Source organism: Brachyistius frenatus, unplaced genomic scaffold (genome assembly GCF_029030835.1).
Source record: "Brachyistius frenatus isolate BFR_SWC_R1_liver_20210118 unplaced genomic scaffold, ASM2903083v1 Contig_4, whole genome shotgun sequence".
Classification (NCBI taxonomy): domain Eukaryota; kingdom Metazoa; phylum Chordata; class Actinopteri; family Embiotocidae; genus Brachyistius; species Brachyistius frenatus.
The window spans coordinates 8,118,583-8,134,217 of record NW_027210603.1 but is presented as its reverse complement, the minus strand read 5'-3'; the positions used below and the strand labels follow the sequence as shown (position 1 = coordinate 8,134,217).

Here is a 15,635-nt window from a genome sequence, read left to right as displayed (position 1 = left end):
TTATGACACATACACTCTCTCGCTTAGTTTAGTTGCACCTGTTGTAGTAGGACACCATCATTTATATTAGTACATAAAGTTTGGTGAAATTTTGAAATTGTAAAACATATTTATAGATTTGGTCTTTTCAATCAAGTGCTTTGAGTTTTGTTTTTTTTTTTTTTTCAAAAGTAGCTCTTACCTTTGGTAATATCAACCTGAACACAGGCCTAATCGACAAGAATAAGTATAAACAACTGTGTGTATGTGTGGGGGGCCTTTTAAGATTTAAACACAACAGGGGAAACAGTATGGAGCAATTTCAGCAAAACGTAGCCGATTCCAGTATTGCCGTATGTCTTGGAATCAACAAACCTGTCAAACATTTAATGTTGATTTCAACATGACACTTTATTTAGTAGAATGAATGCACAATCTCATACATACAGCATAGAACAGGCCTGTCCATTTTAATTTCAGAGGCCTGGTTAGAGATAAAGAGATAAAGTAAAGAGGGAAAAAAAAAGCTGCACTGAAATATCTTAAAAAAAAATTAAAAAAATTAAAAAAAAGAATATTAACACGTCACACTGCTCAATGAAATGGTTTTAACACACAATTCCCGCACTGATGAGAAGGGGCTACAGTAGATAGCTACAAAATGTTATAGGTTCATAAATATAATATAGTTTGGATATATTTGCTTTACAGCTGAATTTATATAATTAATTTTGAACTTACAGAGTACATTGTATGAAAAATACCTTTATGACCCCCAGTACACAGCAGTTTGGTCTTTGATTTCAGGTTTTAAACGAGCTGGAAAGCGCTCTGTGGAGTTGAAAACTGAGGGGACATGAACACATCAGACAGCAGAAGAAAACAAGTCAAATTCCAGAGTGCTACAGTTTGTAAAAGAGTACAAAAAAAAAAACATCACTTATGGCACATATAATTACATTCAAATGAGTCCCAGAATAGCCAAAGATACACAAAATTACATAAAAATGTTTGCAAATCATGAGAAAATATGTCACATTCTGTTACACCAAGACAAATATTTTCAGTCGCTTTGAGGATTTTTATTTCTTCTGGTTTTTCTCAAATTTACATTGCAGAATGCTTCCAAGACCGATTACAAAAACTATAATATAATGACGCATGACATAATGAGAAACAAAATGTCATGTTATTTCTCTCAACAAACACATGAAAATGAGCTGAAATCATTCCACGTACAAATATCAGCCAGCATGAATTCTCATAAACAAATTTACTGGTACGAGTCCTGCTCACACCGTCATTCAATACTGCAGCAGCCCTATTCTGTTCACACCGTCAACCTCACTTTTTACAACCAATTAAATAGTGCTCACTTGGGGGCGGAAGGAGCGGGGGGAGGTTATTTTGATTAAATACTTATTATGTGATTAGTTTAAAAATTACATTGTTAGTACGGGAATAAAACATTAGCTGGAAACTCATCTGTACAATCCACACTATATACAGACCAACACTCAGACCTACAGCAGATGTTGAAAAAAACAAACAAACCATTATACCCATTATAAACCCTGTCTAAACCTTCCTATTGCCTGCCGTCTCTCTTGGTGACAATTTCATCAGGAATTAAGGCTTAAGATGTTCATAAAGTGCTCTGTATGACACTCAAATCCTCCACAGCTAAATGCAGAAAAACTGATTTGATATGAATTATTTATTGTCAAACAGTCATGTGCAACTGCCATACAGTAGGTCTCGCTACAGCCCTAGGGTTTTTTTTTTTTCCCTAAAACTGATCTAATTATTCTGTCAAGGTCAGCACAGAGAAAGCTACATTTATCAGTCAGCACCGAGCTGAATCTAGAAAACATCCCACCCTCAAAAAAACCACAATATGACATCATTCCAAATACCCCTAATTTAGTGACATCGTGAAATGCTTTCAGTTTTTGATTCCACTAAGCTCACGGACGCTTAACGCTAGCACTTTAAAGTTTTCTGACCAAGGTTTAGTTCTGATATTAAAACATTTAGGCACTCCCGTCTGCTACACCTGTACGCTACAGTTCATTGCCCATTTCATTTCATCAAATGTGAAGAATACAAATGGCTGTGAAATGAATGGCAGATGAGGACTGAAGCATGTTTTTGCCTTTTATATAGTTTACAAACACACACTCACCAGCATGTAATAATTCTTTTCAAATGAACTGAGCTCATAGAACATCTTTGTATATCACACGATTAATGAGCAATAAATTACCTCTTTAATATAACTGTTCTTTATATCTCAGAAGATACAAAATAGTAATTTAGAGTTGTATATATTCTGTATAAAAGTATATCTCAGGAGACTTTTCAGGGTTATTAGGAAGGATCTAACTGCTCATGTTGGACCAGAAATATTAATATATGAAGTACAGCATGACCATATTGGTATTAGTTGCTCAGACGTCAGCACCAGTGCACATCACATGACAACACTGGGTTTCGAAGTTCTTACTGGTGGAATCAGTTATAACATGGGGAACTTGCCAAGGCTTTTTCAAACTGTACAGCTACAGTTTATCATTTACTCCAGTCTCTTTCTGCTGAGGTCGCCATGTTTTGCTTTGCTGTTGAGGTCACATTGTATCAGCTTGTGTGTGTAACTGTGTAACTATGCGAGTCTATTTGAGGCTACAGGGTTTTTGCTCGTGTGTGTGTGTGTGTGTGTGTGTGTGTGTGTGTGTGTGTGTGTGTGTGTGTGTGTGTGTGTGTGTGTGTGTGTGTGTGTGTGTGTGTGTGTGTGTGTGTGTGTGTGTGTGTGTGTTTTCTGCTGCTTCAGACCAGGGTGCCTGGGTCTGCACTGGGCTCCTTTGGGGTCACCTCTTGCATCTGTGGATCAGGAGTCTCCTGATAGAGAGAGAACTCCATCGACCTGTGGTGGAGGCAAAACAAATCAATATAGCTGTCCAAGACCATGAGGCATGCAGTGGATGGTAAAACCACAGAGCAAATACGTTATCCTTAAATCAGAGGTGTGAATCGTGGTCGGAACATAGCAGAGGTTGGAGAGCTAAAGTTTAGAAAAAAGGCCCCCTTATTTGGACCGTCCTCAAAGTTGCATGTGTGAATTTGACTCTTGTCCCTTGTGGGCTACTGTAGTTAATTCTTTGAAACCTATGAGTGGTGTCTGAGTGAGAGTGGTTTTAATCACGAAGCAACCAAGAGCCTTGCATGAGGCAGCCAACAGCAGCAGGAGATAATGCTGACCAAGCAGAATAAATAAATAAAAACAAAACTCAAACAACCGCAGTTGTAAAAAAAAGGATGATAGATGTATTGCTTCGGGGCAGAGTGAGAGTAATGTCCCCATCCACTGCTGGAAACTACGCTGTCAGCTTCCAGTAAGAACGACTATTATATCAGTGGTTCAAACAGGGAGTTGAGTGATATGCATCCAGACATAGACATAAAAACATAAAGATGTCCCTTGAAATCAAATGTAAAAATGAAAGGGTAGTAAGTAGTGAGTCAAATAAGTAAGTAGAGTAAGTGTGTCTGTTTGTCAGCTCTGAGCCTTTTAATGCAATTGACAATGTTGGTTTCTGAAGCTTCGTTATTACTACTTTATTATTTTCCGTTTCATCCCTGCATACTTATCACACCTTGTTGTTGGTTCCCCTACACACCACTGCCTCAACTGTGCACAGTAGAATAGCTGCTTACAGGCAAAAATCATATCTCTTACTGTGACCGTTCTTGGGCTTTGAGTGCAATGTATTAATAAGACAATTGCAAACAACATTAAAGAAAAAGTTCAAATCATTTAGGCTTGCTTCGACTGGAAGTTTTTGTAATCTATGTGTGTCAATTCCAGCTCACAACACTGATGATGATGACTTGCTCCAAATAAACATACAGGAGAAAGAGTACTGACCTTCCATGCAGTGGGTGACCATGGAAGCTGGCTGACTGGGGTATCTGAGGCCTTTGGAGGTTGGCTGATTCACCTTGAACGGACTGGGCCTGGTGCACCAACGGGTGCGGGTGGGAGAGGCGAGAGATTCCTGCCTCGTGGCCCTTTGGGGCAGCAGGTGGATAGCCGAGAGCATTCCTCAGGTACCAGTCCCGAAGTCCCTCCAGAGCCAGGGCTTTATGTAGGCTTCTCGTCGAGTCTTCTGGAGTCGGAAGAGAGAACTGTGGCGGTCTGCGGCTAAAGGAGGGGCCAGACAGCTCGGTCTGGTACGGGTGCAGGTTGGGGATGGAGGATGTCGTGCTGCCAGAGGCAGGGAGGGGAGACTCGTACGCTGATAGCAAGATGGCGTCTTGGGGATGTTGCTGCAAAGGAATAAAGGGCCCACAAGATTTGGTTCTGGTGACTTTGACCCTGCGTAGCTCAGCTTGGGACCCTCTTAGGACCATGGGGCTGTAAGGAGGTGCAGCACTGGGAAGGTGCACCTGGGAATGGGAAAATCCATTGGCATGAGGAGGCACCGCTGCAGTGGAGGAGCGAGGAGAGGGAATGTCCTGCCAGATCCTGCCTGTGGACTGGTACAGGTGGTGCTGCACTTGCATCCTCTGCTGTTTCCCCCAGATATAGTCCATCAATAGCTCATTGTAGCCCCCGCTGGCCCCCCTCTCCCCCATGGACAGACGCATTTTGACCTGTTCCACGGAGGTGTCCACATTTCTCTCAGGGCTGCCCAGGTGAATGTGCCGCAGCTTGCCATCAGTCAGTGTCTCTGAGCTCTTGTAGGGCCCTCCTCTCTGGGGCATCCCGTTTCTGGGTGCAGGATCATCCGGGAGGCTTGATCTATCCAGCAGGGCCTCGGAGCTGTTGCTGCGCCTGGCTCGGGAGCTGTACGGGCAGCCTCGGCGGTCAGACGAGGAGCCCTCTTGAGCCAGTGGGATCATGTATGGCACATCGAGGCTGCCGGACCACTGCTTCAAGCCATTACCACCCGATGCATCTGACCTAAGGCCGAAATGAGCACAACAACTGCTTACACAAGGAGGGGACTCAAAGCAACTATGGACGATGGAGAGAGTGAATTAAAGCAGTTTAAATCAAAACCGTGTAACTACATTTCACTGAAAGTCACTTAAGGAGGGACACAATTTTGATGCTTAAAGTCCAAAGGATGAACTAAAACCCTTGGCGGTGGCTAAATTTGACACGAACAATTGTTAAAGCCTAAACTCAATGTTTGTATTGAAGTAACTCATCAAGCCATTTCCAGCTATATAATCATTACAGCGGGAGGGAGCTGTGGCTGTGCTGCATCAGACCAGTGTTGGAGATTACCTGACGTGAACGCTGATTGGAGCAGTTCGGGCCAACAGAGGAGTTGCTGGGACACTCCTACCTTCAATGTTTGAAGCACTTCTGGGCAATGAATGAGTTGGGCTGCGGAAAGCAACACAAGAGGACGTGAATGCATTCAACATTCCTAACCCATACACATGTATAAATGTGTGTATACATATTCATGTACACTCGAGTCACTTTAACACAAGTACCTAACAGAGCTTGTGACAGAGTTGCGGCGTGTCCTCATCTCGTAGTAAATCTCGACTGGAGACAGTTTCCTGCTGATTCTGTGGTCCGGGCTGCCCACAGTGAGCCGGGGCTGAGACAGAGAGCGCTGGTCAGCAGCCACGCTGGGTGAAGATTCTGCGGGAGGAGAAAAACAAACAAATTATCTTTAAATACAGTGTACTCACTGATGACTAAAACTGTCATTAAAACCACAAACAAACATGCTATTTGAGCTCCATAGCTGCGCATATATTTGTTGCCTTTACACCAGCTATTCCAACTGATTGCTCTTGTTACATTCATCGTGAACATGGACACACAGCATCCTTTGGAAAAAAAAAAACATTTAGCATACAGATGACTCACCATTGTCATGTGATGTTGAATCTGACATGGAGCTGGTACTCTCTGACATGACGGTGTCCTCTGAAAGACAATAAACTATTCCGGTCACAGATGAGGCAATATGACATCTGCTGTGGAAATTTCAGAAGCATAAAATGCCAATGTGGCTTCTTTTTTTTTCTTCTTTTTAACTTATCGTAGCTTTGTCCGTTTTCTGAAAATTGCGAGTGTGTAGGTGTGGCTTTAGGTGTCGTGTAATTGTACCTGTATGACAGCCCCGATGAACTGTCCTTTTGCTATTTGGGACATTTCGGTCTGACTCCGAGTGTCGGTACAGGGCACCGGTGAAGATGGCTTTCATCTGCTTTCTTTGGGCAGCCTCATCCTGCAGCCAGGTACAGCAGGCGATGTTAGGCCACAAGCACACGTGGCAGCACAGCTGCTGCGTAAACACAATTGATATTCAAGGTGTTGACTTACCTCTGCCTTGGTGCTGGGCGCCAGGCCAGTTCTGCGCTGCACTAGTGGGGGTTTCTCTCCCGTCTCCAAGGGGAAAGCACGTGGTAACTTCCCAGTTAGCTCCTGTGGAGGACATTCATTAGCCTCCAGTAACTCAAATCTTCCCACTGGCCTAAGGTCCAGAGTGCGACATAAAATGATACCACTTAATGGATTACTTTAAATCTCAGGAAAACCTTCCTTGCATTGTCAACTGCACTAAAAGAGACGTGCCAGAAAATGTGCTGCGATCATAATTTACCTCTACGGCAGAGACAAAATAAGTCTGCAGATGACAACAAAACAGACAACTTCTGAGTCCAAAAATGGGAACGCAGTGACGAAGTGAGTCACTATACGTCGAAGTGAAAACGGGGATGTGTTAAACAGCTGTTAAAGAAAAGCCGAGGCAGCAGTGGCTTCATTATCATGTGCTGACAGCTCTCAGGAGCAATCAAGCAAAGATTAATTTGCAGCCCATTGTATCTCAAAAAAAGTAACACACTATCAACAAGTTGCTCGCTGCATCTGGTCTCAGAGGTTCGAACGCATTTTATTTTTTTAGAGAAAACGGAAATATGTTGTTCAATCAAGTCAAAGGGAAAAATAAACACTACGGCTATCATCTAAAGAACTGATATTTATGGCATGAGACGGCCCGTACACTCAACCGTGTACGTTTTGAAAGGTGATGTGGGAGCTGCTCACCGCTTCCTGCAGACAGACTTGTTTGAGCTCTCCCACTCGGGCGTTGAGGACAGCCTCCAGGGCCTGCTTCCTCTCTTGCAGAGCTGCGATCCTCTCAGCCTGCAGCTTGCTGTCCTGGCAGCCTTGAACATCTAATGCAGCAAGAGTAAGGTAAAGGCATCTTCACGAAGACTGAATTAGCAACAGAAGCGAGACATGTTCGGACCAATCACTCAAATTTAGGTGTGAAGGATTCAAACTGAGAAACTTGCTATTGACAACAGTTTAATTAAATTAAAATGCAATCTTTTGCCTCACAGTTGTTTTGATAAGGTCTCTGTGTTCTGATAAGATTATCTGGCAGCTGTGGGGACAGTGTGTGAACAAAAGGCCGTCTCACACACGCTGCTGTTTTTTTTTTTTTTTTTTTTAAGCTGGTTCTTCCTTTGGGGGGGAAACTGCCAGAAAAAAAACACAAACTGATAAGCTTGACGGGCCATTTCAGGTTTGTCAGGACACGAAAATGCGCGTCTTCACACAAGTCTTTATTACTCACCAGGAGCCCCCAAACCCATGGATGTGATCAGATGACCCTTGACCTCCATGTGACGTAATTGTAGGGACTTTACAACTCACGCTCCGAGCCGCACCCTCACCTGAGGAGGAGAAAGTGAGGTTTAACTGCAGCAGAGATGCAACAACAAAACATCTTCAGGCTTTGATGTTTTCCTCTCTCTGACCTTGCAGCCATGTGTTGTCTTGAGGTGCGTAGTGAGTTGCATTTCTAGCGAGTTAGTAGTTGATAAGCATGGGTGAGTCCTGGATCAGACAACACGAGGTACCATCAGGGGGAGCCACTGCACCTCTGCTCAGGTGTCTAAAACTGAATCCTTTCAAAATATTTAAATATCTATTAATCCTTTTTGTAAGACATGAGTTATGGCCCAATTTTGCTTTTCTACTACTTCACATATAAATCATCACACACTCAGAAAGGTGAAAGTCCATCTGTCAAACTATGTAGTGCTGTAAAGACAATCTACTATAAGGGTGGCAACAATTTCAGTGAAAGCACTATAGACCCAGATATGAGTATATATAAAGTCATACTGAAAATGTGCATTCAGACACACATTTACAGAACATTTAGAAAATATGTTAAAGAAAAGTCTGAGCACAACTTCAATTGCACAAGACACTCTGAGAGTGAGTAATACTTTCAAATTAGCTCTTGGACGCAATTAGCAACCAATTAATTTGCAAAGAACAAGGAAAATGAGACAGGATAAGTAAAATTAATAATGTATGAACAGATACAGAGAGGGAGAAACCTAATCCCTGCGTCTTTTATGTCTCAAAAGCTCAATAGCTTCCACTAAAAAAAACAAAAAACAGGGAGGGAGCCCGAGGAACAGAGCCAGAAGCAAAGTGGAGGAAATAAATAATAAAGGCTGGGAATAAATGTTCTGTGGAGTTCCCTCTTAGCCACCGTCTTAAATAACAAGGTTGACATGAAATCCACTTTGCGTTACTGTAATTTAAATTACCCTACAAATCAGATTATCTATGTATCTGTTGAAAATGACAAATATTAAACTGTTGCTTACAACAGAATAAAGCAGTTTAGAGAAGAAAAAAACTAAAACAACAAATTCTGTCTTCACTCAACTGTATCAAGTCAGCCATGTTTCATGTGCACTTTCCCCAACATAATGGAGGTTCATTACAAAGGAAGCCGGTTTCCTAATTCCCAATAGAAAAAGGACATCCAAAAATAGCGATCACGTTTTCTGCCAAAAGCATCTCGCTCGTCGTTGCTCACAAATCGCTGCCATAAACAAGCATCCTGCTGCCTTCTTGCCAGTCGAGTAAATCATAAAACGACTCCATTCAGCCCGCAAATCTAGAAAGAAGGCCTCAAGGGCTGGATCAGAATTACCCTTCCAAAGATTGCTTCTGCCAGCATCACTTCTTTCAAAAGGAAACATTTATCTATCAGTTAGTCTGAGCAGCTGCCTGAAAGCTCTGCTCACAACCGACCACCTTTTTGCTTTTCTCGGGCCAGTAACACAGTGTTCTGTTGTCCTGACTCGAACACCAGAAAGAATGAGAATCGCTTTCTGTGAAGACATACTTGAAATACTTCTACAGTCTTTGTGTTGGCTCCTGTCCTGGACCTGAACCAGTAACTGCTGTTTGCTCCTGTATGTGTGAAAACCCCCCCCCAGCATGCTTGACCTCCCGTTGACAGACAAGTAGGAGCCATTTACACAAACAAAGTGGCAGAGGTACAACCACCGCGCGAACAAAAGCTCATCACATGAATCATCTTACGCAAAACAGAGGCCATGATGATCAGATCTTCAGCTAATCTAATATTGCGGAGGGGGATTTGCACCTTGGAATGTACGAGGCAGGGTCATGTTGGACGGCAGAGCAGAAAACCCGACTGCAGTCGGGAGACGACAGACAGAGACATTCGGTATTCATCTGGACCGTCGCTGGGCAGCTGAACAGTGAAGCCGAAAGGCTGCCGTGCCTCTTAAGAATGTCCAGCAACCAAAACATTCGCTTGGAAATTTGGGGCTATCCTTTTCACTCACGAAAATGTGCTCTTTATCTAAGCACAAGACTAACAATCCTTCCACTTCAGTGCTCTTTGTTAACCAACTGTGATACCATTTTTTTTCTACTACAACTGATATATCCTATTTTATATATCTATTTAAGTGTTACGGTGTAATTTATGAGAAAAGAACACATTCTTCCTCTAACAAAAAGTTAAGTTTATGAGCAATAAACTGTCCACTTCAGTACACACAGTGGTTCTGCTGCTTCAGCCTTACTTGAAGTGACCGGCATCTAAAGGAGGCTATTGTTAGCTAATGTCAGCAAATAGCATTTAAATATTACTCTGTAACTGACATTACCGTAGGTCAGTTTGCTAACTTAAATGTCTCCTTTAGATGCGTTTTAGGATGTTTATAAAATACACTCCTTTGAATAATAATTTGTGTGATCTGCTTTTTCCAACCAAATAATTTCAGTTATCTTGTCCTTAAAAAAATATCCTTAAAATGACATCTAATCTGTCTCGCTAATTAAAACTCCCACATTCTGAGAATATGCAAACAAATTTCATTTCTAAACTTTAAGTGCTGAACACAAGATGTCTCGTACTTAATTATAAGGTCCATTCTCAGTGTATGTCCACATCAGACTTGAGTAAATTAAATATTGGACCAGGATTGGCGTCCAAACTATTGGTGATGTCACGAATCATGCTTGAAGGCTGAGCACAGTGAAACTTTCCCCTTTTGAGCAGATGAAAACAGCTTTCTAGTTTTAAACTCAGCACGGGGAAGTTGTAGAGACAACTGTAGAGACAAAACTATTTGAACTGTAGGTTGACTTTTAATGACTCTGTTCTGCATCCAAACGCAACACCACAGTCACATTTCACAGCACATCAGCTTTCCAGGCATTTTTCAGATAATTTGATCACATTTGACATCCTGACATAGCTCAATTAATTCTTCTGTCTATAAGGGCCTAGCCCTAGTGGGTATGACTAGCATCAGTTGAAGCATGTGGAAAAACGGGACACGACAATACAGCCAACAATGCCTAAAGGAGTATGGCCAGACCCAAATTAGCACCAAATTAGTACGCCTGCTAACACCAGGCAAGTACTTTCCTGTTGTTCGGCAAATTCTTGGGTTAAGTGTAACCAACAGTGCATTTATGAGCTATTTTCTTATTTGCCAAGCTGCAGCAAGAAGTATGAGCTAAACTAAAACAAAAACTACTCAAAAAGAATTGAAAGAAAAAGGAACAATTACAAGAAAAAGGGAAATAAGTCACATCACAATATTAACCAGAAACTGAAAACACCACGGCAGCAGCTGCTTTATGACGAGGGCCAGAGGCACAGCGAGGACCAATAACAGCAGGTCGTCCCTTAACCACTACCAAGTCTAACAAATAACACCGGAGGGGATCGGTGTTCTCACTGGTTGAAGTCAGGCGCTAACCTTGTGAACATCTGGTGTGCAGATGTGTGCAGCTGTGCAGGTACGGCAACACCGGAGCGCATCACATTCCAGAGAGGAGCCTGCAGGAGAGATGGCGGGACAATGAAGAATCAGATAAACAGTCACAGAGAGCGCCACCGAAGAAAGGATCAGAGGAGATATATATATATGAATGCGAGACCTTTGAACGTCAACACCATCGTCAAACGCGTGTCGACTCCGCGCGCGTCGGGGCTCTCGACGGTGGTATAGATAGCGCCGCAGGTGCCGTGTTGATTAAAACATGAGCTGCGCGACGAGAGCGGGCTGCTCCTGTGCAGCTCGCGTCGCACGAATGCAAATCGGGGAGGAGTTTAACATTCAAGTCCGAAGGGCTAAACACTTGAAGCCTGCGAGGTGGGTCAGATCCGGCCGTGTTCACACATCTCCGTCCTCAGCTTAAGAAGCAACACGTTAGATCGCAAAGCTCAATTCCTGCCGGCGGCGGCGTTATATCCCGCTTTCTCATCCCTCAAATAAATAAGATGCCTCGCAGCTCCAATAAAGATCCACTCTCTCGGCTGTCGGCTTTTATCGGGCCCAAGAGTCCCAAGAACAGGATGCTGCTGTTAGCAGCGTTTATACAATATATATTCATGACTCCCGACCGCATGTGTCCCGATGTGTTCAAGAAGATGCTTTTGCGTGGTGTCTGCCGAACAGTACGCCCGTCGGTCTCCTTCAACGGGCGGTAAGGAGCAGCTGAAATCGCACCTCCGGCTCACGGCGAACAGGTGAGGCTGGCAGCCCTCATGGTGACTGGTGGTGTTGACACAGCTGCTGCTGTTGTCTACTTACACATGGTATCTAGAGCACGGTTACAACGACACCGCTTCTGTTTGGCAGGCATGAGGGTCCCGCACCAGTCACAACTCGGCGAACGGAGCAGCAGATTGTAGCTCTGAACTCATCCGTGTCAAATGCTCCAAGGCCGGCTCATGAATGGAAGACCACGACAACGCTTCCGGTGTCGTTTCTTGCCACGCCTGACCTCTGACCTCTGACCCTCACTTTGTTCATCTGTGAGCGGACGGCATGACCTTTGCTTTCGTGCTCTCTCGCGCGTCCAAGGACGCGTGTTGATAAGGCGTGACGATGAGGATGGGAACAGTTGGAGGAGGAAGATGTAATTGAAGGAAGAGATCGGTCGGGGTCAGACGTACAGCTGATTCGGTGCAGAGGATTTCATAGTGAACTACCTCCACCTGAACAACCCCAACAGAGGAACCGTGGAGGGCTTATGGAAAGTCAGATGACCCCCCCCCCACCCTCCTCCCCCCCATTAATATGATCTCTCCTTGCTCTCTCCAGATCCATGAAATACACATTTATAGTGCACTTATCAGCACGCGGCAGGGCAGCTTAGCTTCGGACTGACCAACCGCGCGGCTCACCGTTTCTCCTCCCTGGCCTTGACGCTCACCTTTGCACGTTTGGCACAACCACCACAGGCGAAACAAAGCAAACCTGGTGATTGCGATCCACCTCGGATTCTGCTGAGCTGAGGTTGGGGGGGGGGGGGGGAGTAATAAAGAAAGGAATGTGGCTCTAATGTCCGAGGGGATTATCCCTATACATTTTCCCTTTGCTCTGTAACACCTGGAGGGATTTCTGTGTGTATTCCAAAGTTGTTTTTATGCTCTGCGGTGGCTTTAATCTGCTTTGTTGATGTTGGAAAGAGTTCAGAGTTTACAGTCATTACTACATACACACAGAGTCTGATGTGATTCTTTTGTGCTTCTGTGTTTGAAGAAAAGTGGGTGAACTCTTTCTCCTGTCTGTGCCACTACTTGATAAGGTCTGGGACTTGACTCCCTTAGCTCACGGCCCTCTGGCTGAAGCTAAAAGGGGATTTCCATTTGAAATGAATGTAAATGTACAGGTGACGAGGCTCGCTGAAGGGACTGGATCCAGATCAGCGTGGCGCTCTTCATATTCTGTGTTAAACCTGCATCTTTTTCAGTCACCTACTACGAAACCAGATACTCAAATTGTGTCAGCTCATGTCTGAGGGGCATCGTAAAAGGAGTAGTGTCACCTTGGCATTACAAAAATGGCAAAAGAATATAATTGTGTTTGCACCAATCTGGGTCAAGGTGCATTTCTGCGGTATTTGATTAAGTTGTAACACTCAAAATAGCATGAAAACCACGAGTGCTTAATGGGAAAGTAGAGTGCTGTGCTACCAGCTTGAAGACTCCGGCAAACAGAGAAGAGTGAAAACAAACAGCGGCGTGTGTCCAGATCAAGATGGAACTAAGCGTGAACGGTCTCCCCTGCAATAAAACACCAAATGTTGTCGTAAATGGCCTGATGTTCCCTGCAAATACAACAACCCTCAAATAGGAGCAATCAGCACTTTCATAAATGCTTGGCAGCTAAGGGGAAAGTCCTCTTCTTAAAAACAAGAGAGGTGTTTCCCAGATACACCAAAAGGTAAGCCAGCAGTTAGTCTGCCTGAAGGCACCGACTGACCCACGGCAACACATCTGAATGAGCCGTTTCAGACCCCAGCAGACACCCTTGTTCAGGAATCTGTTAATAATAGGGCTTAACACTGCTGCACGAGAACAAGCAGTATTTAAAAATGAGAGCAGTGAAACCAATAAGGCCCGAGTGACAGGATGGAGCAGGACTGCCTCTGCCCGTTTTCTCCATAACAATGCAGCAACAGGGAGAAGTTGGTTATTCCCAGCGAGGCTGACACACATTTTTTTTTTTTTTTTTTTTTTACCCCTTTAAAGCTGCTGCTTGGATTCAGATTCAGCATTTCCTGCTTTTTAACGAACGTGCCACACAAACAACGTGTTCCTCTATGTTCTGAATCACAAACAGCACGACCAAGCGAACGAGCCACGCTGGGTGTCATTTCATGCAGCCCTTGCGTTATTTGTACAGACGGGATATATATTGAGCTCGGTGTGGAGAGCATAAAAGCATGCGTTCCCGTATTCAGCCCCGGCTTGTGACCGAGGCTGCAGCGATTCCCGCATCTGCATAGTCGTTGCAGGCGGCAACACCGGCTGAGGATGAAACACACCGGACTAATTAATGGAAGCGGTGGAACACGTCGCAGGTGTGTCACCGACTGCCACCATGATAAACCCCGTCTTTTAACGCGAGGTGAAAGCGAGCGCAAAATACCCTCTCGTAAAGACTGCCGTCTCAGACGAGCTGTTGTTTTTGTTGTGTTTTTTTTTGTAAAGAGAATGAATGGCTGTTCATTAATACGCCCAGTTAAGACGAGAAGGACATCTTGGGAGCAGAAGCCCCGTCTTACCAGAGAGCATGACCGATGCCTTCGGAGGTCTCCGTGGTCCTCTGTGGCAAAACCGAGCTGAGAAAAATCATTCCCGCGCCTGACCACATGACGAAATCCTTTTCGGGGGTTAGAAAGAATGAATTTACAAAACGCGTGCAAGCGCGCAATGCCCGCAAAAAATCCCGCCGCTCATCGCAGCTTCGTATCCCAATTGTGATTCAACAGCAGCCTCGCGACCTCCGCTGCGTCGGAGCCCTGCGCATCTCGGTAGAAGAAAGGTTTCCCTTCTGCACCGGATGAAAACCTTTCCACAGACCAAACCGACCCAACGCTGTCACAGCCGTGACGCCACTCCCAAGATGTTCACAAGCCTTCAATGGACGCTACTTAATCCAGTCATACAAATATTGTCCAGTTGTTGTATAGGCACGCGCTCAGTGACGCTGGAGAGCGGGGGGGGGAATAAAAAAATCCATTCGTATGAATTCACGGGGGGGGGGGGGTGTTCAAGGTTCCCCACTCTGAGTCCTATCGACTATCCATCAAAAGCATTGTACCATTATATTTTCAGAGCGTGAATTACTAGACTGTCGCAAAATCTATAAAAACGCCGTTTTTAAAATATTTAATGAAAATATTTCATTAATTAAATTGGGAAATAATAAATGATTAAACCATTCAAAAGTACATTTACACAATGCATGCCAGCATACACAATGTAAATCTTGTTAAAATGGTTCAAAAATCGGAACAAATATTACACACAAAAAAAAAAACATGCTAAAATCATAAGCATTTTAGGTTCAAACAAAACAATTTTCTTTGGTTTAGATGTTTATACCTAAACTACAAGCTACTAGAGCTGCAACGATTAGTCATTTAATGGATTAGTTGACTGACAGAAAATTAATTTCCCACTATTTTTGACTTGTTGTTTTGAGTAGTTTTTTTTTTTTTTTAAATGAAAAATGCTCCCAATTCTTTAATACCATCTTTTTAAATATGAAAATGTTCTTCTTTCTGTCGTCCTTAATGATAATAAACCATGTACATTTTGGTTGTGGACTTTTGATCAGGACAAATCAAGACATTTCAGGCTGCAGTGCACATTTTCCAACTTTTTAAAGGCCAAAAAGTGAATTGATTAATCGAGAAAATAATCGATTGGTTGTTAATCAAAATAACTGTTGTTTGAAGCCCAAGAGGCCACTGTAAATCAGCTCAACTCTTAGAGCATCAGAGGTGACACGATAGCAATATCAAA

General features: G+C 43.7%; 1 protein-coding gene across 4 annotated transcripts; it reads right to left on the bottom strand.

Moving 5' to 3' along the window:
- Positions 1-371: 371 nt before the first annotated feature.
- ccdc120b (coiled-coil domain containing 120b) lies at positions 372-14,771 on the bottom strand. 4 transcript variants are annotated; one of them, XM_069714029.1, is made up of 11 exons: positions 14,390-14,771; positions 11,071-11,150; positions 7,593-7,692; positions 7,058-7,188; positions 6,332-6,433; positions 6,116-6,236; positions 5,873-5,932; positions 5,488-5,641; positions 5,273-5,374; positions 3,905-4,942; positions 372-2,902 (listed from the first exon to the last, which is right to left on the bottom strand). In XM_069714029.1, exons 3-11 carry the CDS (start codon positions 7,639-7,641, stop codon positions 2,806-2,808), a joined length of 1,854 nt encoding a protein of 617 aa, XP_069570130.1. In that variant the 5' UTR covers positions 7,642-7,692; positions 11,071-11,150; positions 14,390-14,771; the 3' UTR covers positions 372-2,805. The 4 variants fall into 4 exon arrangements, with proteins under 4 accessions (XP_069570130.1, XP_069570138.1, XP_069570147.1 ...); XM_069714037.1 differs by lacking the exon at positions 14,390-14,771 and adding an exon at positions 11,252-11,720; XM_069714046.1 differs by lacking the exon at positions 11,071-11,150.
- Positions 14,772-15,635: the final 864 nt, after the last annotated feature.

Coding starts and splice junctions, on each gene's coding strand:
- ccdc120b (XM_069714029.1), bottom strand. CDS start 7,641: ATGGAGGTCAAGGGTCATCTGATCACATCCATGGGTTTGGGGGCTCCT. Junction 4,943..5,272: donor CCAATCAGCGTTCACGTCAG/GTAATCTCCAAC, acceptor TTTCGGCCTTAG/GTCAGATGCATCGGGTGGTA. Junction 2,903..3,904: donor GGTCACCCACTGCATGGAAG/GTCAGTACTCTT, acceptor CCTCCACCACAG/GTCGATGGAGTTCTCTCTCT.